This window comes from Notolabrus celidotus, chromosome 2, assembly GCF_009762535.1.
Source record: "Notolabrus celidotus isolate fNotCel1 chromosome 2, fNotCel1.pri, whole genome shotgun sequence".
NCBI lineage: Eukaryota > Metazoa > Chordata > Actinopteri > Labriformes > Labridae > Notolabrus > Notolabrus celidotus.
In genome coordinates this window covers 16,113,080-16,137,028 of record NC_048273.1, presented here as the reverse complement: position 1 = coordinate 16,137,028, position 23,949 = coordinate 16,113,080, and the positions used below count along the sequence as shown (strand labels likewise).

The window sequence follows — 23,949 nt, the reverse complement described above, 5'->3', positions numbered from 1 at the left end:
TAATGTGTTACATCTTTATTTTCTTTTTTGGTGCAAAAGGAGAAAATGTTTATTATGTGAACCTGTGGGAAAGCTTTGAAGACTACGTTGAAGTGGATAAACAAACGAAAAGGGATTTGGCCTTTTCCAAAAATGTGCATGACTCAGCTCAGGATATTTAGTTTTCCTGTCGCTACGATTGTTTTATTCTTTTCTCAGATTAATTCAGATATTTTTTATTTTATCTTTTACATGGTTGCATGTTTATCTGAAAAACACTGGAATTTACATCAGAATTTTCCCTAAAGGACTGATACATCCCTGAGGCAGGGAACTATGATGAAAAGTGAAAGCCCCTCTTATCTGCTTTTTTCTTTAATCAAGAAACTTTCCCCTTGGTCACAGGATATGATAGTAGGGTTTACAACAGACACTCCCCTTCCTGTATGGACTTAACATTTGGCGCCTGTCCTTTAATTCTGATGAAAACTTTTTTTTTTCAAAGGAAAAGAGGAAGAAGACATTAGTCTATCTATTTTTAAAGGGAGTTGTCTTTGCAGAGACCATACCACAATCCTTTCACCTTTTAGATGCGTTAAAAATGATAAAACCTTGAATAATAAAACTCATAAATCAGGGATAAGCGACCATTTTAATGGAGAATGGTGTATTTTAATCAAATGTAGGTTGTACAGACGGATGACATCATTATTGTATGGTTTTCTTTTCAGAAGAAAGAAATAATGTCAGACATTTTAAATATTTGGTTTATACTCTATTTTGTGTCATCAGACCAGGTGATCTCATAGTCACTGAAGGCACTCTTCAACTTCTCCACAGACGCAGCGTGGTCTGCTTTACCAAACGCCTGAAAATGAATACAAAATCATTTACATGAACACACTCAAACACTGCTGAGTATTACATTAATGCTGCATCACCCTCACAATTAAAATTAACTTACAGTTGATTCACCAAACACCCTTAATTTCTTGTCCTGGTTGTTGTGCTCTATCTTTCCTCCTCCAAGGCATTTACACTCCATCCCCAAGGCTTCCATAGCTGGGTTGACTTTCTCAAATATATGATCTGTGGATAATTAGTCAATAATACAGACTGGTTTAGTTGCAGTACTCCAAGCAACACTTTCAAGCATTAGCAGACTTGGGTGTGTGTGTCAGGTTTCAGTTCTCTTCTGGAGCTGTTCCCTCCAATATTTGCAATACACACTGCATGCATTTTAAAGTATGAAAGCATTGTTTCTGCTATGTCCGTGCACATTTTACGCACGTCTGCAGCAGACTTGTACTGGGGTCAAATCAGCCCATTATTCTGCAACATTTACGTTATCTATGTCTTGGCTTTTCACGTGAACTTGAGCTGCACTGACGCAGTCTTTGCACAAACTTTAACTACAGTATTGGACTTACTGTGATACTCTGCACTTTTAGTGCCTCGGACTATTTCTTTATGCGCATCGCCATCTTTTACTTTCACCCTGACCAGAATGTACTTAAAGGTTCCTTCTGGATCAATCTCCACATCAGGGATTTTAGCCAGAGCGTCTGCCATTGCGACTGTAGCTTTAGTGACAGAGCCGACTGACCCCCTTAACCTGTTCAGTGGTCTACCGAGTATATACAACATGGAGCAGGCTATATCAGACAAATGTCTATTTCCTGTCTTAAAGGCACAGAGCATGTTATGGTCACTATTCGCACGATGTCGACCCCTGGTGGCATCAAAAGGGGACTGATTGAATTTAACAGCTTTTCACACGAGAAGGGAATTCAATTTCTATTAGAAAAGGCCACGAGAGGTCATTTGGACTGCCAGATTCCAAATTGTATAATCTCTTATAAAAATACCCAATATAGCATGTGAAGTGTTTATTGTTTAAGGATATACTGCATGTCGTGGAATTTTCATAGTCTCATATGTATGTAGGAATGTTTAACACTTGTATCTTTCCAGTCTAAGTGTCAGGTGTAGTTACTTCCTTCCAATGTCAGCCGAGACTACTGGGTGATAGGCGAGACAGGGTCAATGTAGTAATCAAGGTCTTTCTCTCTGCTCCTGTCTTTATCTGTATGTTTTGACTGACATAGTGTCTCCAGACTAGAGCATCACTCTTCTTCCCAATTGTTTTGTTTCCTACTGTCCAAATATGGGCATCTAACTTTAGTGTCTGACTTGGCATTGCACTGCACTCTCCTGCCTGTGTACTGTTATGTTATTTCTACTTGATCAACTTCTACATAAACTATTTCAACATAAGCCGTCAGAGTCTCCTGAGTCTTCTGTGTCCAGTGACCAGTTTATTGATGAATTCCACCACACTGTATATTTATATATAGGATGAAACTTTCAACAAGGAGTCACTTTCATCTGCTTCTAATCCAGATAGATCGCCGGTCTGCGCAGTCCCAGTCCTGGAAAAACTGTGAGGCTTCCTCAGCAGTCTTCCCCCTTTTTGTGATTCTCTTTACCATAATTGCCAAAATATTGTTTTCTATTTTTATCAGTTTCAATTCAAAACCTTTCAAATTGCTCTGTACAAGCTAACCGCCGGTCTCTAAGCTTTATAGAGACAATGCCAAGCAATCATGAGGCATATATGCCCAGCGTGAAAATATATCAATCTAATCACGACAGTCTGTATGAGTGCCTGGGGCTGAAGTAGGTATAAATAATCAAATTATTATTGCCTCTTGTGCAATTTGTATAAATTACATTTTAAATATGTAAACACACAACTTTCGGAAAAGTCAGGAACTGGCAGCATTGTAATCTTTAATTTAATAAAGTTACATGACATATAAATGTGAAAACAGTCAAAATGACCCCCATGGCCATTCTAGTTTCTGTTATTAGCTACTAAAATCCACTTGCAATTTTTTCCAAACCACTTCAAGGTAAGAAATAAACCAAGACGAAGTAAGTCTAAGAGTAAGTAAGGCACCAAGAATATTCCCAGTGTTTACAGGACTATTTGTCATCCATGCAAGTTTTTTGTTTTATCTTTCTTTTTTTTTGCAATGTCCTGGTGCCTTTTAGTTCAGGTTTTCTACTCTCATTAAGAAAGGCCTGTGTTCTCCTGATATATTCTTCACGTGCAGAAACCTCTGGAGCTGGATGGTCTCTATATCCTGAAATCCTCCCAGCAGTCTTTGATTTGAGGCCAGAGACACTAACAGATCGCACAAGTATGTGAGACAGCATGTAACCCCTCCCTCAGAGGGAGATTCCTGCTTTCATCATGCCAAATAAGACAATGATAAGACAGTCTACTTGTATTTTGATTATATTTGGAATGATTAATGGGTACTACATTTTCTTTCCTGAAATGTCTGCAGATAGAAGGTTCATTAAAAATTTACAAATAAGCTTTTAATTGTTTCATAAGTAGTCTTGAACTTTTGATATGCATGATGAACTGCTCAAATCTGTGGGATGGTTTTAAAAGGTCATAAATAAAATCACTGTTTCAATCAAAGCAATTGTTTGCGATTTCTTATCCAAGCTGAAGCCAATTTCCTCCTGTGGGTCTTGTCCTATATTCAAGTTAATAAGGAAGTGTATATAGTTTTTAAGAGGAAAGGGTGGAGGTTAGGAGGTGTCAGGCAACAGTGGCTACTGTCCGCTGCCTCAGGTCAGAGAGGAAGGATATACTGTCACTTCTGGAAACAAAGGTAGCCTGCAGGCGCCTCTGCTTCTGCACTACACGCTTCCCGTCCCTGAAGACTCATGAGAAATACCTGTAAAGTGTTTGTTAGTTACAGTTGTATCTTTTGATGAGCACTTCCTTTGACAGGACATGCTAATTCATTTTTTTTCCAACATTATTTCTATTGATTTTCACAATAACTTTAGACATACATTTATAAACATTCATACACACATGTTCACATCTATGTGCATAAATACAATACAGAACACACACAAAATCTCAGGTACAATAAGAGAGGACATAGAAAACTTAACACATCTTGCATCCACACATATCTAAATATCTAAATACAGTGTATATATATATATATATATATATATATATATATATATATATATATATATATATATATATATATATATATATATATACATATATATATATATATATATATATATATATACTGTATTTAGATATTTAGAACTGTGAGGCTGCCTCAGCAGTCTTCCCCCTTTTTGTGATTCTCTCTACCATAATTGCCAAAATAGAGTTTTATATATATATATATATAAAATAGAATAGATAATTAAAAGGAAGGAAAACAGTTCTTGTACTGTCAGTAGTTTGAGTTGGGGAGTGTTTAAGGAGATATATCTCAGTCTAGTATTCGAGCATCTAACATTAACGTGGGTATCTCAGAGGGCCATCTATTCATCCCCAGGTTCTTCCATCAGGTGTGTGATGCCTGTCTCCTCTAGATAGTTTACAACGGGACCCCAGATGTTTTTAAAGAGTGACTCCTTGCCCCTTAAAGTGTATGTAACCTTTTCTAAGGGCAGTGTCATAGACAATTCAGAAAGCCATTTACTGTAATTTAGTGTACCAACTTTTTTCCATGATAGAGGAATTATTCTTTTGGCTGGTCCAATTGATTTTTCTGAACTTTGAAAAGCCTGCTTCAGTTTCAGACTGTTTATTCACACGTTGCACAACTCTTATCATGCATCAATCCAGTGAATCATCACTCACTGATTAGGCTATGTCTCACAGGGGTCAAAATGGATTCACTGACACAGCAGTCTCACTAATGCTGCTAACAATAACACTCTTTGCTTTCATTGGACATAAAAATATCTCATTCAAATTCACAGAAGAGGAAACTGTGAGAGTGACTCAATTATTTTCACTCTCTCTGCCTTATCAGCGCACAGGGTTTCACATCTTCCAACCCTGTTATTTCCTCCTTCTTTCTTAGCAACTTAATCACTTTCTTTCTTATAATGTGTTATTTTGTCTTTGTTACATTTGTGCTACTTCCAAGCTTTCTGACACATTAGTTCATTATCGGTTCATGAGCTCATGTTAGTCAAGTGATGGCATCATTTGCTTTCCTTTTCATACTGGTACAACTTTTTTTTTTAAATAGTCCAGCACAATTTTAAGAGCTTGATATTTAAGTTTAAAGACAAAATGCAGAAGCAGTGGCAGCAGAATATATTTCAGTAAAAGCAGTATAGCCTATTTCCATGGGTAAGATAATTGTATAACTTATATTATTTAATATAAGAGGTTCACATGTTTATGTTAATAACATTTTTAGGTTTAAGTTGGTTGAGCTTGAGCTACTTTTACCAACTAAAGAATGACTGAATTGTTAGATCTGAAGACAACACAATTCATTAGTTACAACCTATCAGTACATCATGTGTTTTAAGTGAAAATAAATGTACTAAATTAACTAGAAACTAAAACAGTAAATAAAGAGAGTGTACAAAAGAAAATAATTATTTCTAAATGCAATCAGGGTAATGAGGTAGCACAAATAAACCCACTAGTGATGGAAATACTCGTATAAAGACCAACTTTGTCAAAATTACAAACATTGTCTGCATGAATACACTTTTATTATCTATTCTTTGACCATAATATTGATTTTGTTGATGAAATGAATAACAGAAACATTCAAGTCGTCCTTTGACAAAGACAAGAAAGGAAAAGAGAGGGAAAGTTCCATACCCGGTGGAGTTGGGTAGTAGGGGGGGAAAAGGAAGTGGGGGGATTTCCAGTGAAATGCCCGGCTGAGCTTCCCGGAAAAATGGAGCAGGCTGATCCTATGAGGTATATAAAAGCCGTCTCTGTGTATAAACCTCAGAGTCAACTCATCTCTGGATGTGCCGAGACTGAAAAAATACCAATACTTCTCTACAGGCTATCTTGCATATTAGTGAAAATGGTGGGTGTAAGCAGTATTTATTTGACTATAGCTATTTTTGAGCTAATTTCTTGAATGTTTGCTGGGATCAGAGATGTATTTATGGTCTAATTTTCCTGACATATTTTCTTACTGTTTCAGACTTTTGGATCTAAGACTTCATCATCATGGATCAGCTTGATCTTTCTTTGCACAGGTATGTTAATCTTCTGCAAACACAACAAGACTTTTAAAATCCATCCTAATTGCTCTAACATCTAATGCACATCTCTGTCCTTCCCTGCAGCGCTGTGCATGTTGTCTGGTGTAGACTCCTGGTCCTACTTCTTCTCCAACACCACCATGAGCTGGCAGAAAGCTCGGACATGGTGCCAGACGCATTACACAGACATGGTGGCCATCCAGAACCAGGAGGAGATTGAGTATCTCAATCAGTGGCTCCCTAAGAAACGCACCTACTACTGGATCGGAATCCGCAAGCTCAATAACGCGTGGACCTGGGTTGGGACCAACAAGGCTCTGACAGAAGAAGCAACTAACTGGGCGCAAGGAGAACCAAATAATGGCAAGGACGGGCAGACTGGAGGGTTGAATGAGGACTGTGTGGAGATGTATATTAAAAGGGATCAGCAGCCAGGAAAGTGGAACGATGAGCGATGTGGGAAGTTTAAGACTGCTCTGTGCTACACAGGTAAGGAAAATGACTGATTGAGATACAAAAACTGGTAATGTTGCTGCTTTGTTTTTCTGTTTGCGTGGTGTGATGGTTCAGTGATGGTGTATTCTTTCCTTAGCTGCCTGCATGAATAACTCCTGCCCCCACGGAGACTGTGTAGAAACCATCAACAGCCACAAATGTGTTTGCAATGAAGGCTTTTATGGAGAAAAGTGTGAACACGGTAAGAAAATAAAGTTTTGTGGAACTGATTTGAAATCTCCATTATTTTAAGTCTCTCACAGCCAGGTCATGATTCATTCCTCTGCTTTGTTTACTCTGTTTGCAGTTATTGAGTGTGACAAAGATGAGGTGACGGTCCCATATAAAGGAAGTGTACACTGCACTCACAAGAATGCAAACTTCTCCTTCGACACCTCGTGCCAATATTCCTGTGAGGAAGGATATCAGCTGAGTATGCCCGGTCCCCTGACATGCACAGCCTCTGGAAAGTGGTCAGCGCAGCCTCCTACATGTGAATGTAAGTTTCAAAGAATATTATGAAGGCCATTAAAAACTGTAATTTCAAATAGTAACATTAAAGCGACTCAGTTTTACTGTCACAGTGATGCAGCCTGCTGTAATGTGTTTTCTGATGGTTCTGTTTTCCACAGTGGTTCAGTGTCCGACACTGTCTCCTCCATCAAGAGGATCAATGCAGTGCTCTGGTCCTCTGGGCCAGTCCAGCTTCAGCTCCACCTGCGTGTTCACCTGTGATGAAGGCTACACTCTTACCGGATCCTCATCCAATGCTCTGCAATGTGAAGCATCAGGTTCCTGGAATGACTCTCAGCCACTGTGTTCAGGTACACTACCTTCTAAAAATGTTTTTTGGCTGGGGTTTGAAGCAAAACGTTTAATGGTTTATTTTTAAAAGGCTGCTTTTAATGAGCTCTGTTTCTCTGTATTGCAGCTGTTCAGTGTCCAGATCTCAAAGAGCTAGAGAATGGGGTTATCAGCTGTGGAAACAATACAGACATGAGGTTCAGCAATGGAAACACCTGCAGATTCAGCTGTGCTCAAGGCTACCACCTAGTGGGACCAAGCAGGGTGACATGCACATCTGCAGCTGAGTGGAGTGAGAGGATGCCTCGCTGTGAAGGTAAGGGCAGCTTTAAGTCCAATCCAACCTCCTTGGGATGAATCTGAAGAGTACTTTTTATTTCTTGCTGTTATTACTAGCAAACTAAGCACACTGTTTTCTTTTGTTAGCTATCACTTGTAAGAATCCAGTGGGAGAGGCTCAGCTGATCACAGAGTGTAACCAACCCACTACTGATCTGAGACCAGACTCCACCTGCAGCTTCAGCTGTGAAGCAGGCTTTGAACTGCAGGGATCAAAAACCATCCAGTGTTCAGAAGATGGAGAGTGGAGTACAGCCATACCCACCTGCAAAGGTAACATGTCTTGAAACAAATCCTTACTGTATTTACTCTTAATTTTGTGTTACTTCTTTGTATCTCATCATCTCTCTTTTTTTTCTGTATAGCAATAAGCTGTTCTGCTCCTGAAGTTCCAACAAACACCCAGATGAACTGCAGCCCCTCTCTGTCTTCAACTATTTCCGACCTGACCCTCCACCCTCATGGTATGGTCTGCACTTTTAGCTGTGATGAAGGCCATGAGATGCAAGGTGCATCCAGCATGAAGTGTGCACAAACAGGCCAGTGGACTTCAACACCACCAACCTGCACAGGTAAACACACATTATAAACACATTTACCTGTACAATCTGAAACAACACCTACATTTTCATGTTCAAAGGTTGATTGATTGTGTGTGTGTGTGTGTGTGTGTGTGTGTGTGTGTGTGTGTGTGTGTGTGTGTGTGTGTGTGTGTGTGTGTGTGTGTGTGTGTGTGTGTGTGTGTGTGTGTGTGTGTTTTTGTGACTAAAGAATAAGATACAATTTTTCAAAATGTGGGATGGTCAGCATCTAAAATCTTGCCATCTTTTCCCACAGCGATGAGATGCCCATTGCTTGAAGCTCCTGAAAACGGGCAGGTCAACTGCTCCAACGATGAGCAAGTGTACAACTCACAGTGCGTTTTCACATGTGATGAGGGTTACTCAGTTGATGGACATGACCTGCTAATCTGTGATCCCAGTGGCAGCTGGACTGGAGAGGCACCCACCTGCCAAGGTAAAATCTAAGAAAAGTTCAAAATGAAATGTTTGAAGAAATTGAAACACATGATCATTATTTGGATCAATAGGTTGACTGATTCACTTTTGTTTATGTTTCCACAGCTCCAACATCTCAAGTCACAGTCATTGCCTCTAGTGTGGCCACAGCGGGCACTATGTTATCCGGTCTGTCTGCGGCCATGTGGATCTTGAAACGACTGAAGCGGAGAGCTAACAAGTTTGAGCTTAACAGGTTAGATGAGTATTTATGTCTTTTGAGTCATATAACCCGTTCTTAAAAAAACTTTGGTTGAACTGAAAGACTCATCCTCTTCTCTTGTCTTTTCTTACAGCAACTCCGAGATAGAGCCTCCTCCACAGCACTACAAAAACAGCATTGACAGCCTCATCTAGAGCGCAACAATAATCCTCAGACAATAACAGGCACTTATATTCATCTTTAACATTACTGTGTGCAAATTATCCTCCATAACTGTATCAGCAATATGGGTGTAAACACTTGTTATAGTACACAGTGAGAGATACGTTTTCCATTTCATGTTTGTATAATGTTGAGTGGAATTTCAGGATGTGCTCTGTCATGTTGTTGCACACATATTTCCTCCCAATGGGAGTTTTATATTTAACACCTTGTTCTTAAGGTTTATGAGCATGCTGGAAAGGAAGCTTTATCCATGTTACAATACGAGAATAACTGGGTGATAACCTTCTCAATGCAGGACTGTGACTAATTTCACTAAATTGATATCAGTATTTATGTGCTGTTTATTTATTAGGCTGCATTTCAAATATCCAATCACATGTCTGTATGTTTAAATTGGTGTTGTTTTATGTACGTAATAAAACTTAAAACTTTCATATGCCTTGGTCATTTTCGTGAATCTACTAGTATTATGATCAATATTTAAAACAAGATCACACATTATTTGTCCAGACAAAAAATAGCCATCAGAAGGCTTTATTACAGTGGCTGGGAAGTGAAATCCAAATTTACAAAGGATGACAAACTTTTACAAAGTTGGAGACAAATTAACATTAAAAAAATTTACAAAATCAGAAACACTTTTACAAGCGATGAGACAATTTTACATGCAACATAACATTTTGAAAGCCCAGAAACAAATTCCCAAACAGCAGATTCTGACAGAAAAGGAATGTACCAACATTTTTCAAAATATAGTTGTCTATAATATGAAAATGTGCAAAAGACAGGGAATTAATATTTAATTGACATTAACAACACTGTTTCGCCAAACATATGTTCCTGTCAATCACAGTTATATCTGATTTAGAATTTAAAAATAAAAAAACATTGGAAATTTTGTATATACATTTATTTTGAAATTCCAAATCAGATATAGCCATGATTGGCAGGAACACGTTTTAAGGTGTTCTCTTATCAGTCTGAATCAAAATATTTAAGTGGAAACGGTTGTTAATGTCAAATATATATTAATTCCCCGGCTGTTGCACATTTCATATTACAAACGTCTTTTATTTTGAAAATCGTTACATTCCTTTCAGAATCTGCTGTATCTGATGTACTTTTGTTTCAGGACTGGTACAAATGTTCTGTTGCTTGTAAGAGTGTCTCACCGCTTGTAAAAGCGTTTCTGATTTTGTAAATTTGTTTTCTTAAATTTAAATTAGTTTTGTCCTTGGTAAAATTGTTTTGCTAATGTAATTCTGTTTTATAAAATGAAAAAATGTGTCTCCAGCTTTATAAAAGTGTTTCATCTTTTGTAAATTTGCATTGCTCTTCCCAGCCACCTTACTTTATAAGCTGTATCACATTCAACACTTCTATTTAGAGACCCCAAGGATAAGGACATCACAAAGAAAATAGAGTAAAAAAATCACCCACTCCAGATGAAACTTTATGGTGGAAATAGAGGGAATGGTGGGGAAAAACAGACAGACATGTGCATAAGATCTGGTCAAACATGGAATCATAGTTTATAAAAAATGTGCGGCAAAAACTACAGATGGCCAATGCAAAGTGTAAACATGCCAAGGCATGGATTCAGTCTGTAACTGCACAAATAAACTAAAACAAGGGTTCAAACATCAATCACTCACATAACACTGGCTTATTTTCATAGACATTTATGCTGACTTCGAGGACATCATGTATTTTCTCAGTAGTCAAAGGGGAAATGCATCACTGGCTTGTTTCTGTGACCTCAGGTACAATGGTTAGGGGGGAAAATAAGTAGTTATATAACAGAGAGAGGTAAGTGAGGAAGGAAGGAAGGAAGGCATATACTGCTGAGGTGAGTGGTTTTATAGATCATCACCTTTGTGCATTTCCAAAAATCCAGTTTTCTGCATCAGCACTTGAGCAGATCCAGAAATAAGCCTGAAATCTATAATTTGAGTGAAAGCAACAATGAAGCCAATATATAATGTGTTGCTGTCTTTAAAAGTTTGACCTTAAGAAAATATCAGGATGTAGAGATGCAGTGCCACAAAAAGTGCTTGTTGAACATAACAAGAATTACTTATTGTGGTGAACCTTAGAGCAAACTAGAAAATATTATAAAATTGAATGCATCAACTTCAAAATAGTAATTTGATTGCAAAATTATTCATTTCTAAATTATTTTTTCTGGTGGACTTCTTCTGAATTTGGGCTCCAGGCTTCAATGCTGACCATAACGAAGCTATATAGTAATTCGGCATGTGTTCTTATACTTCAAACTCCAATTTATAGATTTCTTTTCACGTAATGCTGTTAAATCTACCCCTGATTCTAACTTTCCCAGAAAAGGTGGCACTTCCTGAAGGTCTGTTCAAATTTAACAAGTCACAAAGTCAGTCGTCCATTCATCATTCATCACAATCATTCAACCTGTAGGGTAAACATCCAGGTATTCTTTGCAACATAGAACTAAAGAGCTTAAGAGACATATAAAAGCCTAACACTGGCCCATACTTGCAGCAGCCTAAAACTGAACTGCTTATAAAGTTAAGGTTGGCTGATTAGAAAAGAGAAAGATCTTAGGTCGTTTGCAAGCTCATTTCACAAACCAAATCTGGGTAAGTACAACTTTTCTCTCAATTATTTTCCTTGATAATTTCAGCAATATTTGATATTCTCATTAATTTTGGTCTTTGGACAGACAACCAGAGCTAAAAATGAAGCTGACACTTATCTTCCTCCTCGGTGAGTTGGAGATATATTTGAAATGCATGATGGACTTTGGTAGTATCTCCTGATGAGAGACAGATAATTTATCATGAACTCTTTGACTTTATTTTCAATCATATATCAGGTTGCTGCTTGGCTGAGACCACCTTTGGCTGGACGTATCACTACATCAACAAGACCATGAACTGGACCAAGGCCCGAGAGTGGTGCCAGACCACGTACACAGACATGGTAGTCATCCAAAACCAGGATGAGAACAACTATCTGGTGTCAAAGCTTCCAAACAGAACTGGGTCCCCCTATTATTGGATAGGAATCACTAAGCAACATAAGAATGAAACCTGGACCTGGATTGGGAATAACAGCACATGGATTGGTAAAGAGTCATGGGCGGCCAATGAGCCAAACAACAACCACAGCACTGAGTTTTGCGTTGAAATCTACGTGAGCCACAATGCAAATAGAGGGAAGTGGAACGATGAGAAATGTGCTAATAAAAAATCCCCTGTCTGTTACAAAGGTAAATAAAAAATACTGTTTTTGGAGGGTTGTTGGAGCTTCAAAAGTGGTACAAGATGGCTTAGTGTTGCTTTTTTTTCTTCACAGCTCAATGTGAGGAAACATCTTGTGAAAATGGGAGATGCCAGGAGTCCATTGAAAACACAACCTGCCTCTGTGAACCTGGCTTTGAGGGGGACAGGTGCCAAACAGGTGAGTAAAGAGCTCTCTAAAATCAAGCCAGTGTGTACATTAATTATCTCGTACTCATATTGAAGCAAGTTTTTTCTACTGACACTTAGTTTACAGTGAAATGAGTGGTGGATTTTACAAAAAGAATTAGCATGACAATGGCAATTGCCGTTGCTGAACTATGATCGGACAGTGGCTCTTCTTCTAATCTTAGCAATCGACCACTTCCCAGCTAACAATTCTTTGAGCTATACATTTTCAGAATGCATTAGCTGCTGTTTCACAGTAGTTAATGGGTTAGCAAAATGTGTAATTACTTGAAGTATGTCTGTGAGGATAGCTCAACTATGATTGCTAATAGCACTTACTAACTTAGCAAACAGTTTAAATTGAAACATGAGCTTATGTCCATGAGGATATTCATTTTTACTTGTCTTGGGTGATCGAACTTGAGGTAGTAACGTTTTGACAGCATTCCTGAATTTTACATTCTTAAGACTGCCAACGTGGTACAGCATATATATTATTCATTTTAACATAAAACATTTTCCTCTTCCCATTCATCGTCTAACCTATGTTTTAAAACATTTGTATGTGCCCACATAAAAACTGATTTGGTTGCTATCCTTTTTAAGTAAATGAAAAAAGAAAACTGAGTTTCATAGGAAGAATTGGTCGTAAATAAAGAGTGATTTCATTTCCATCCATTGTGAGCTTTGAAGCCAAAAGGTCGCTATAATTTGCATTGTTGGAGCCAGGGCATGCATACAAGCGGCCAGGCTGGGTGCGACATGGGACTGACGTTACAAACATGACGCTAAACAAAACATGTATTAAACTTGTGGAAACATGTTGAAGATCCCTCAGATCCCTTCAGCCCACAGCAGAACAGATTCTTGTGTTGATTTGAAGCAGGCACTTATGGCTTTGGAAAGACCCTTGTGGTTAAGTTTGCAATGTTTTCTCTAGCTGTTCGTCCAATGCCCACATTGGTCAACAGAGCTGTCAATCATGATGTCACTTCCTCTCTTTTTAAAATAATTAACTAATTCAAACTAAACTTCTAAGAAAAATGAGCACTTGGACAGTGGCGGTTCTGGGGATGGGCCAACAGGGGCCGGTGCCCCTGTAAAACTGAACCTGGACCCCCCTGTGGACCCCCCCTCCAAACAAATATTATACAATAAAAAAAGCTTTGGTATCGCGCCGATGTTACAGGCGGAACACATGCGTGTGACACTTGGTTCCAGTCCCTTAGAGCGCTAATGGACTCATGTTGAGTATAAACAGCCAAACAGCTGCTGTCAGTCTGCATTTTGATATAGTACACAGTACTATATATGTCTAGTATATAGGGATGCACTGATGTTTAGCCAGTTTGTTCTCAGCCGGTCCTCGCCCTTCTCAGTCTCTTTTGTCAGGGTTGAATGTGTCCCTCTGACAGCACCCTTGGCCCCAGCCTGGCCCCCCCAGTAAAATTGGACTAGAACCGCCACTGCACTTGGACAAAAACTAACTATCATGGCCGATACTGTGTTTGAGAAAAATGTTTCTTACATGTATTTAAATTTTATAGTTTGAATGATGTTTCCTCTAGAATAATGGCAGAGGCTTGGTTATTACCTATACTGCAGCAAGTCAGCAGTGGGTGCTGTAAATCTCCTGGCTTCAATCAGATCCAAACTGACAACATCTATTTTTATTTACAGTTTCACCACACAGAAACTTCAAGCAAAGCAAACGGTTCCGTTAGCTAGGAAGACAAATGCTAAATTTCCCGTTGTTTGACATAAGTTAGTGAGTTATTTTTAAATATGGCCCAGTGTCCCTGACTGTATGATATTATTTTTAATTGTCTCAAAATACAGACTTACTGAAGCTACTTAAAAACAAGCAAAGTTATACTAATATGACAGATTTTCCACATTAATATGACATAATACAGTTATTATCGCTTCCTACCATATGCCTAAGGTTTTAAAAAGCCCAATGCAGCTGTATTGCTAAATTTAATTTTCAAAATTTTCCATTTCCCAGTCCACAGCTAAACTGCTGTGATTCACTCTCATGCACTATACCCTGTAAGAGACACACTGAAAATAAGCAAAGTTAGCTCACATGGTACATTTATTGAACATATGCTACTTTTTTCTAAGCTGCATAAACATTACACAGAAGTGACAGCGTGGACAAAGGAGACACCAGACAGGGCAATTAAAAGGCGTCATTACAACAGTAGCATTTTGATCTCAGGGATGATGATCCCTCTCCATAACTTTTTGGTTTCCTGCTTTGGTCTATCTGCTTCCAAAGAATATCTTCTGCATAGCTAACTGACTCACAGTGCTCTTCTTTAGAATACAACAGTTCTTTTTTTGTCTCATGTAATAGATTGTTATCACAGGTCTTACATCTGCTTCCTGTTTTTCAAGAGGCTAGGCTAAAGATCACATGTAAAACATCTATCAAAATGCTTGCATCAGCATGAAATGAAAAATGTCTTATTTTCACAATAGACAGTTTGAGTTTGGTGTTACATCACTTCATCCTTAGTTACACTTTGACCTGTTTGTGCCCCTAGCTGTGCAGTGCCCCCCTCTGTCTCATCCTGATAACGTATACCTGAGCTGCTCCGGAGGAAATCTGACAATCAACTCAACCTGCCAATTTAAATGTCACTTAGACTTCCTAATGATAGGACCAACAACTGTCACCTGTGGGGCCACTGGGATCTGGAAGGGCCCAAGGCCTACTTGCTCAAGTAAGTCATATAAATTAATGTGTATAGTTAGACATATGATTTTAAAAGTGTCAAATATGTTTTTTAGTTATAATAAACATGTCAACGGTGAATTATTTTAGGGTACGAACAGGCTCTAATGGCTGTGGCTGGGTGTGGAGCCCTCTCAACCTTCTGCTGCATCTGTTTGTGCTGGATGAAACGCAGAAAACGTTGGTATTTCTCAATTTCATACTCATACAAGTGTGGCAAACAAGTGTCGTTACAACAGACCTCTACAGTGATCTGTATGTCTGTTCACTTCTCACAGGAAAGAAACTTGCACAAGAAAGGTGAGTGTTGAAATGTCAACTGTTCATTGCTGCATAAAAAGCAAACTGCTTCAGTCTCTTGACATGTTGAGATGTTGTTTCCTTTACCTTTAGTTTCCCTGTAATGTTTATCCGATTGTTCTTCACAGGCAGCCTGAAGAAGCATTTAGTCCACCCAGTGAGGCACTGGGATGAAGGACAACTGGAATTTATGTTTTACTGTAATATATTTATAATGACCAGTGTGTTGAACAAATATCCATTTTAGTACTTTGTATAAGACTAAACTAAACGACAGGCTGCATGCTGGAATAGTTGGTTAACTAAGCCTATATGTCTAATGTGGTATATTTTTAATCTTAATATACATATATCCTGCATGAATATAAAGTATGTAGTTCTAAAGTTTTATTGGTATATACGCATGTTAGCTCATAAAAGTCATGTAATAATATTGCATTTTTTGTAGTCTTTACTTAAGATAAAATAAAACCAAATTAATATGAGTACTAGAAATGTGCACACACGTGTGTCCTCGTTTGTGAGCATAAGTGTGTGTGTGTGTGTGTGTGTGTGTGTGTGTGTGTGTGTGTGTGTGTGTGTGTGTGTGTGTGTGTGTGTGTGTGTGTGTGTGTGAGTGTTCCAAGAATGTTATGGGTGTTGGAGTATTGCCCTTCCTGAGAGGAAGTTCTAGCACAGTGATATTTCAAAATTTGTGATTGACACATCTGCTGAGGGACAATTAAAATTTTGCCATCGATCCTCGGCACAGCGGAGTAAATGCAGAAACAAGAATGAGCAACTGATTTCGGATCAAATAGTAAGATACCTGATATGTCAATGTAAGTGTTGTACCTTCAATCCTGCATGACTAAACTTTGCCTTTTCATGCTCATATGCAGTTGAAAAAAATACTCTGTTTTTGTTTCAGATGTTTCTGGAACCTAGTGATACAAAACCAAGCCTGGCTCAAATGGTGCTGATAGCTGCACTCATTGTTCTTCCCCAAGGTTGGTTTTCTCTTGCAGATTCCTTTTTTTTCATGCTTCTGTAGTATAGTTTTGTTCATTATATGTGTACCTAATTATAGACCTGAGCAGCAAAGGAGGAGCACAGGCATGGAGCTACAGCAGCAGTTCAAACCGCAGATGGCTTGAGGCCCGTCAGTGGTGCAGAGAGCACTACACAGACATGGTGTTCATCAGGAGCAAGGAGGAGAATGACTACCTCAACAATCTGCTGCCATTTAACTCAAAATATTACTGGATAGGTGTTCAAAAAGCAAACGAAACATGGATTTGGGCTCGAACCAATCAGCAGGTGCCTCAAGAAACTCAGAATTGGGCACCCAATGAGCCAGATAACTTACAGGCCCAAGACTGTGTGGAGCTTTACATAAAGAGGGAGGTAGACACAGGCAAGTGGAACAATGAAGGCTGTCGTAAAAGGAAGGGAACCATCTGCTACAAGGGTAAAACACTAATCTTTCTTTAGTCATTGGACTACTGAATCATGATTTCTGACTCCTTCAGACTTATTTCAGCATTTCTCTTTATATATGCAGCATCTTGTGAACAAAATTCATGCAGTGCCCATGCAGACTGTGTGGAGACCATCGGGAACCACACCTGCAAGTGCCATCCTGGCTTCATGGGATCAACCTGTGAAGAGGGTGAGCGATACTGTCAGAATGTATTTAAATGACCCATGACCTCTTAAAATGAGGAGTTGAATAATGTCTCTCGCTGTGTATCTAATTCTCTCTCTCTTTTTGAGGTTTTATGAAAATGTATTTTACCTGTTTTTAAATTCAGCAATTGAATGCAAACCCTTGCTGGATCCAGAACATTGTTCTCACTCCTGTATCAATCCCTATGGGTCTGCACGTTTCAACTCTTCCTGCAATTTCCGATGTGAACTTGGCTTTCAGTTAAAGGGCGTTCCCGAATTGCTCTGCCAAGCCAGCGGTCAATGGAACCATCCGGTTCCTCAGTGTCAAGGTATTATGGCTTAATACAAAAAGTAGTCAAAATGTAAATCGTACTCAGAAAATGACTCTCACTGTCTGTTTTAGTTAAAAAGTGTCACGTTCTCAACGACACCATCATCAGCGCAGGTAGTATGAACTGCAGCCACCCTATAGCACCTTACAGCTACAACTCCACCTGCAAGTTCAGGTGTAATGAAGGCTTTGAGATCAGGGGACAGGACCAGATACGATGTGATCACACCAGCAAGTGGACAGCCAGTGTCCCAGCATGTACAGGTAGAACAACTGTCATTAATTTAAGTGTTAGACAGAATCATTGTCTTAACCTAACTGAATTGTCATTGCTTGTTGATGATTGTAGAGGCAGGGATGGGCTTCTCACTTTTCACTGGGAGTGTGGGTGTGTGTGCGTGTGTGTTTGCGTGTGTGTTTGCGTGTGTGTTTGTGTGTGTGTGTGTGTGTGTGTGTGTGTGTGTGTGTGTGTGTGTGTGTGTGTGTGTGTGTGTGTGTGTGTGTGTGTGTGTGTGTGTGTGTGTGTGTGTGTCACTGGGGCTGACTGATTGCCTAATGAATATCACCTGCAACTGCCTGTGAATCTGTTTGCCTTGTGCAGGGAGAGAGGAGGCAGGGTGCTGATATTTCTGTTGACAGCTAAAGCTTTTTACCACCACATAGTTCTGTTCTGCAAGTTCATCTACATGAAATATATTTTTGAAAGTATGTTTTATTGAGAAGGTCAAATAAACACCCTCGAATTGCAGTAACAGCTTCATGTATCCTCCCTTGGAGTCAGCGCGTCAGACAGATCCCTGTATCCCCCTCTCTGTGACTAATTTAGTTTTTGATGGTCACGCAACAATCATAATGTCTATTTTCTGCTCTTTAACTTTTTATAATACTCAACCCTTATTACAAGAATGACCACCCTCTTGTCCAAAACTTAGCTGAGTCAGTTTGTACTCATACCCTGTCTAGACAGTAAAACAGATTAGAATCAGGTCACATTATCACACCACTTTACACTCATTTATGCTAACGCTACACAAACATCATTGTAAATTAGAGTGGGTAGCCTGTTAAAATTTCCTGTGACTGCAAATTATGTCAGCATGCTCATTCATACTCCCACACCATGCTCATGCTATGTTTATAAAAGTGTAGTCATAATATGCAGAGCACTGATTACCATGTGTCATTGATATCTGTGTCTCTCACAGTGAAAAAATGCCCCCCTATTTTGTTTCCTGTTACGGGAAACATGACATGTGTGGACACTTTGGGCTCATTCTCCTTTGGCTCAAGGTGTAACTTCACCTGCCAGGAAGGATATGACCTGACCGGTGACAACACACTTGAATGTCTGGCCTCGGGAAAGTGGAGCAAACCTATACCTTCATGTAAAGGTGAGTCACAGAAATAAAGTCAGGTCTACCTCAAAATAACACACGCTTCCTGAAAGTACAATGCTCTTTAGGGTAATTATTCCTCTTCTTCTGCAGTGGTACAGTGCAACAGTCTGAAGGCTCCAACTCATGCCTCCATGCAATGCCAAGACCTTCTTCAAGTGTTCAGTTATGGCTCAACATGCAGCATCGAATGTGAGGAAGGATTTGACTTGATTGGCACAAACATGACAAAATGTTCCTCACAGGGGGACTGGAGTCATGCACTTCCTGTTTGCAGAGGTATGAACACAACTGACTCAGTGCTGAAGTATACCCAGACCCATTGTGCAGTCACTGCTCCTTAAGTTCAAAAATTATATATTTATGTTTTAAATGTGTGTGTGTGTCACCAATAAACTCTCCCCCTCATACCCTCATGTTTGACCCAAAAGGGGAACGCTTCTCAATTATTTGGTTTAGGGGGATTTACTGCCTTTTTTGTTTAATGTGTAGACCTATTAAAACAAAAAATTGGTCTATCCTTTCTATTCTTACAGCAAGGAGATGTCCCTCTCTGAGCTCCCCCTCTCATGGCTCCGTACTCTGCTCTGATCCCTATGGAGGGTTTAGTTTTGGTTCTCAGTGCCAATCAACCTGTGAAGAGGGCTTTCTTCTGAATGGGACTGCAGATACAGAGTGCATGTCTCTCGGCAGGTGGACTGCAGAACTCCCAAACTGCACAGGTAAAAATGATCTCTAGCAAAATCTATGAATTATGAGATCCATATTCCCACAGCAGTCATTTTCCTCTGCTAAACTACTAAATACAGATAAGAGATAAGATAAACTGTATTGGTCCCCTATTGGGGGAAATTATTTTGTTACAGCAGCTTACAACAAGGGACAGGGGAATACAACAATGTACTAACGTAGTTAAAAAATAAAACAACAATAATAATAGCAATGATAAAGGTAAAATAGAATAGAATAAAATAAAATAAAATAACAAAATATAATATGGCAACTATTACAGATGTATACACACTATGTACACTTCTATCTGATAAATAGATAAGGTAAGTTATTGCACGAATAAAATTGCACCAGGTTATTTAAACAAACATACACAGTATGAAGAACAGTGCGATTCAGATGGATACAGTATTTATTTGTGAATGTGCCAAGTCACATAGTAACTTCCATGTAGTGGAATGAAAGATGAGAACAGATGATTAACGGGACATTGTAGTGCTGGTATTAAACAGTCTGACTGCAGATGGGATGAAGGACCTGCGGTAGCACTCCGTCCTGCAGGGTGGGAGTCTCAGTCTGCTGCTGAAGGAGCTGCTCAGGGACCCCAGAGTCTCATGCAAGGGGTGAGAGGGATTGTCCATGATGGATGTCAGCTTGGCTAACATCCTCCTCTCACCCACCTCCTCTATGGAGTCTAGAGTACAGCCCAGGACAGAACTGGCCCTCCTGAACAGTCTGTCATTTCCTGTCCCTAATGGACTACTAAACTAAGATGTTGAAAAGTTCAACTCTTCCTAATGCTAATTCATCTATTAGCAACTTAAAAAATAAATTCCTGTGAAAATGATGAGGGACGATGGTCCACCGTATATAAACCATATTTCACAACCAATTTGCTACCAGTAAATGATAGCTTGTTGTCATTACTGTTTGACACTGTTACAAGCTTCAGTAGAAAATTCTTAGCTAACTTAAACGTTAGTTAGCAAACAAAACATGTCAATTGGTTAAAATTGCTCTATATTTGGAGAGAAACAGTAGCCTAACTGGTTGAATGATCATTTAGAATGCTGTCATGTATAGCTGCTGGTTTTCCTGTTTTGTTTTACCCAGAAATTAAACAATGTCCCACAAGATTTTCACCTTCAATCATACCTATGCAGTTAGATTATTAAGAGTCAACATGACAACTGTTTGTCAGTTTCCTCATGGATATGTGATTTGGAAATCCCAGAACACATCAGTCTGACATTGTTACACAACGTGGGCTTATATGAGGCCACAGAGGAGGAAAACGGCTGGCTTGTGAATACGGTTAATTAGCTAAAGAGCTTGAATGTCATAGTTTGTAGAGAGTGCTTATGTCACTTTCAAGCTCTAAAATATTTTTTTGGGTGCTTCCTACTTTTTTACTTTACAGCTAAAAGATGTCCCACTCTGAGCTCCCCCTCTCATGGTTCCATGTTTTGCTCTGGTCCTCATGGAGACTTACATTTTGGCTCCCGTTGCACATCAACCTGTGAAGAAGGCTTTGACCTGGATGGGACTGCAGACACAGACTGCACCTCTTTGGGCAGATGGAGCACAGATATCCCCAAATGCTTGGGTAGATATGTCAATGATATTCTGTAAATTGGAATCCTCTTTATTTAATGTTTTAGACGTCCTGACTGTAATTCTTCCTCTTGTCTTAAACATCCTTGTCTCCTCTCCTCCAGCTAAGAAATGTCCCACTCTGAGCTCTCCCTCGCATGGCTCCTTATCTTGCTCTGGTCCACATGGAGAGTTTAGGTTTGCTTCTCAGTGCACATCAACCTGTAACAGAGGCTTTATCCTAAATGGGACTGCTGAAACAGTATGCACTTCTCTGGGAGAGTGGACTTCAGACAGGCCACGTTGCTTAGGTGAGACAAATATATTTCAAATGTGTTGTTCCAAATCCACAAAAGAACTCTTAATTTCATGGCATCGTCTATACAGCAATTTATATTTGAAACTCACGCTAGCTTTTGCGTTAACTTGTCTTTAAAATGTTGTTCTTGTTGGAGATATCCCATTATTTTAAGAAATCATTCAGTTTGAAGTTATGCTCATTTTGTTCGATGCCATCCACAGCACACCCATGCCCTCTACTGGCCAAGGCTCCACAATATGGGAAGATGAATTGTAGTCATCTGCACTCACCTTTCAGTTTTGGCTCCCTCTGTGACTTTGATTGCAGTGAGGGGTTCAGCCTCACAGGAAATCCAACTCTGGCATGCAACCAGTCAGGTCTCTGGAGTCAGAACCTCCCCACTTGCCAGCGTGAGTGTCCAGCATGAGCCTATAATTTTGAGTTTTGTCTTTCTGCTCTGATCAAGTCCTTACAATTTCCTGCCTTCTCTCCTTGTAGCTGTACAGTGTGGTGCAATTCAGGCCCTGTCTGTAATTATTTCAATGAACTGCTCACATCCTCTAAGAGAACACAGCTTTGGCTCTCAGTGTCACTTTACCTGTAGAGATGGATACTCTCTGAATGGCACAGAGATGCTGTTTTGTTCCTCTGGTGGAGTTTGGAATGACAGCCTGCCACAATGCATGGGTAAATAGATTTTTGACTGCATTTCAACATGTTTTAGTACAACATAATTCCTACTATGGTCCTTTTCTTAATTTAGAATGTTTACATACACAAAAGTATGTAACTTGAATGTTTGACCTGATGGTGACATCAAAAGTTAGTTAATAAGTGATCAGAATTGATTCTGAGGGTCATATGTTATGATATGTAAATTTAATGTCGATCCATCAAGTAGTTGTAAAGATATTTCACCAAATACCTCACAAGTAGAGAGATCATCCAGATTAGAAGGATACATCCTCTGGGAACAAAAAAATGCTGCACAAAATTTCATGTTCATACTTTTGCTCAGATGGTTAAGTTATCACTCTCGGGGTGAAATTTTTATGTCATCTTTATGTGTTCCAGTGGAAGGTATCTCACTGGGGGCTGCCCTCCTGATGTATACCGGTATAGGAGCCGCCGCTGTTGCCGTGCCTCTTCTTCTGATTGGAGTGGCTTTCTTGATTATTATACAGTTAAAGAAAGGAGGTGAGACCTTCTGTAATTGTCCTTGCAGTTTTGCACTAAACATACACAGCATGTTGTGGCATTAACGATTCATTCTTTATTCTATTTTTTGTCTTTGCAGATGATTCAATCTTGTCTAATACATCAGCATGGGGAGACAGAGAGAATCCAGCGTTTGAATTTGATTGATGGGTTTCTTAAATACTCCAATCTAATGCATGCATTTTTATTTCTGAACAAAAAAAGGATTCAATCATAATTAAACACTTGAATATTTGAGATTTTTTTCATGCACTTTCTCTGAAACCTCAATTCTGAATAATCACTTTTTTTATTTTTTACAATTCATGAATGATATATGACATAAAGTAAGATGCGTGAACTCCTGCTTGTATTGCTTCTCAATAAAATATTAATAATTCTTCATTTCCCCCCTTCTTGATTGATTTATTTTCCTTTTGATGGCTCACCACATACAATACTAGTATGTTGTGACCCTGGCTTGCTGGTACAGTTCAGTGTGCCCACATTTGACCTCCCCTTTCAGGAACTAACACAGAGGGGTAAATTGGGGAAGTGGCCAAAAACCTCTGAGATTACCAAAGTGCCACAAAGTGTCAGTTTAGCACATTTAGTGGCCAGAAAAACCCTGTCACAGAGTGGTAAGTGGGTGATTTATTATCAGTGTCAGCTCAATGTGTCCGACTGTGCACAGATCCCATATTGTGGGGTAATTCCTCACCCCTACAGTAGCCACAGAAGATTGAATCTAATGAGCAGAATCGAGACTCACACGGGTTGAAAATTTGAATCAGAATTTAGACTGTTTGCATTTTATTCTTAGCTATTTGAGTCAAATCCATTATTTCATTAAATTGTGGCGTTTCTATTGTATGGTGTCTTTTATTCCTGTGTATCTGTGCCAAAAGTATACCATGAGACTTTAAATATGTGCTGCAAAAGGCTAATGGAGTATCTTCAGCAAAGCATGTGCATCTGTCTTGGCGCTGCAACAGCATGAAGCCAATTATAGCGGTTAAAAGACAGAGGGTTTGTGGCCTGTGGTTGGCATGAAGGGTGCAATAAATAACCAAACTGTTGACAGGGAAGTGTTTGGCTACCGTCAGAATAATAAT

At 39.2% G+C, this 23,949-nt stretch overlaps 4 protein-coding genes across 4 annotated transcripts; 3 read left to right on the top strand and 1 right to left on the bottom strand.

Moving 5' to 3' along the window:
• Positions 1 to 612: 612 nt before the first annotated feature.
• Positions 613 to 1,641, bottom strand: si:dkey-51e6.1 (uncharacterized protein LOC558617 homolog). Its single transcript, XM_034709967.1, has 3 exons — positions 1,410 to 1,641; positions 944 to 1,068; positions 613 to 847 (listed from the first exon to the last, which is right to left on the bottom strand). Exons 1-3 carry the CDS (start codon positions 1,624 to 1,626, stop codon positions 755 to 757), a joined length of 435 nt encoding a protein of 144 aa, XP_034565858.1. The 5' UTR covers positions 1,627 to 1,641; the 3' UTR covers positions 613 to 754.
• Positions 1,642 to 5,802: 4,161 nt separating this feature from the next.
• Positions 5,803 to 9,581, top strand: LOC117832373 (E-selectin-like). The gene is made up of 12 exons (XM_034711468.1): positions 5,803 to 5,882; positions 6,003 to 6,057; positions 6,148 to 6,552; positions 6,656 to 6,760; positions 6,866 to 7,057; positions 7,191 to 7,382; positions 7,490 to 7,678; positions 7,789 to 7,974; positions 8,067 to 8,273; positions 8,539 to 8,718; positions 8,826 to 8,955; positions 9,056 to 9,581. The coding sequence occupies exons 1-12, from the start codon at positions 5,880 to 5,882 to the stop codon at positions 9,114 to 9,116; spliced, it is 1,905 nt and encodes a 634-aa protein (XP_034567359.1). The 5' UTR covers positions 5,803 to 5,879; the 3' UTR covers positions 9,117 to 9,581.
• Positions 9,582 to 11,709: 2,128 nt separating this feature from the next.
• On the top strand, positions 11,710 to 16,069 carry LOC117808218 (L-selectin-like). The gene is made up of 8 exons (XM_034677814.1): positions 11,710 to 11,762; positions 11,846 to 11,889; positions 11,999 to 12,394; positions 12,481 to 12,585; positions 15,146 to 15,325; positions 15,427 to 15,516; positions 15,615 to 15,636; positions 15,769 to 16,069. Exons 2-8 carry the CDS (start codon positions 11,862 to 11,864, stop codon positions 15,881 to 15,883), a joined length of 936 nt encoding a protein of 311 aa, XP_034533705.1. The 5' UTR covers positions 11,710 to 11,762; positions 11,846 to 11,861; the 3' UTR covers positions 15,884 to 16,069.
• A 252-nt stretch (positions 16,070 to 16,321) lies between these two features.
• On the top strand, positions 16,322 to 23,239 carry selp (selectin P). Its single transcript, XM_034677803.1, has 15 exons — positions 16,322 to 16,457; positions 16,547 to 16,625; positions 16,706 to 17,086; positions 17,180 to 17,287; positions 17,430 to 17,615; positions 17,690 to 17,881; positions 18,823 to 19,008; positions 19,105 to 19,290; positions 19,548 to 19,733; positions 21,164 to 21,349; positions 21,462 to 21,647; positions 21,859 to 22,047; positions 22,136 to 22,324; positions 22,712 to 22,834; positions 22,935 to 23,239. The coding sequence occupies exons 2-15, from the start codon at positions 16,547 to 16,549 to the stop codon at positions 23,000 to 23,002; spliced, it is 2,445 nt and encodes an 814-aa protein (XP_034533694.1). The 5' UTR covers positions 16,322 to 16,457; the 3' UTR covers positions 23,003 to 23,239.
• Positions 23,240 to 23,949: the final 710 nt, after the last annotated feature.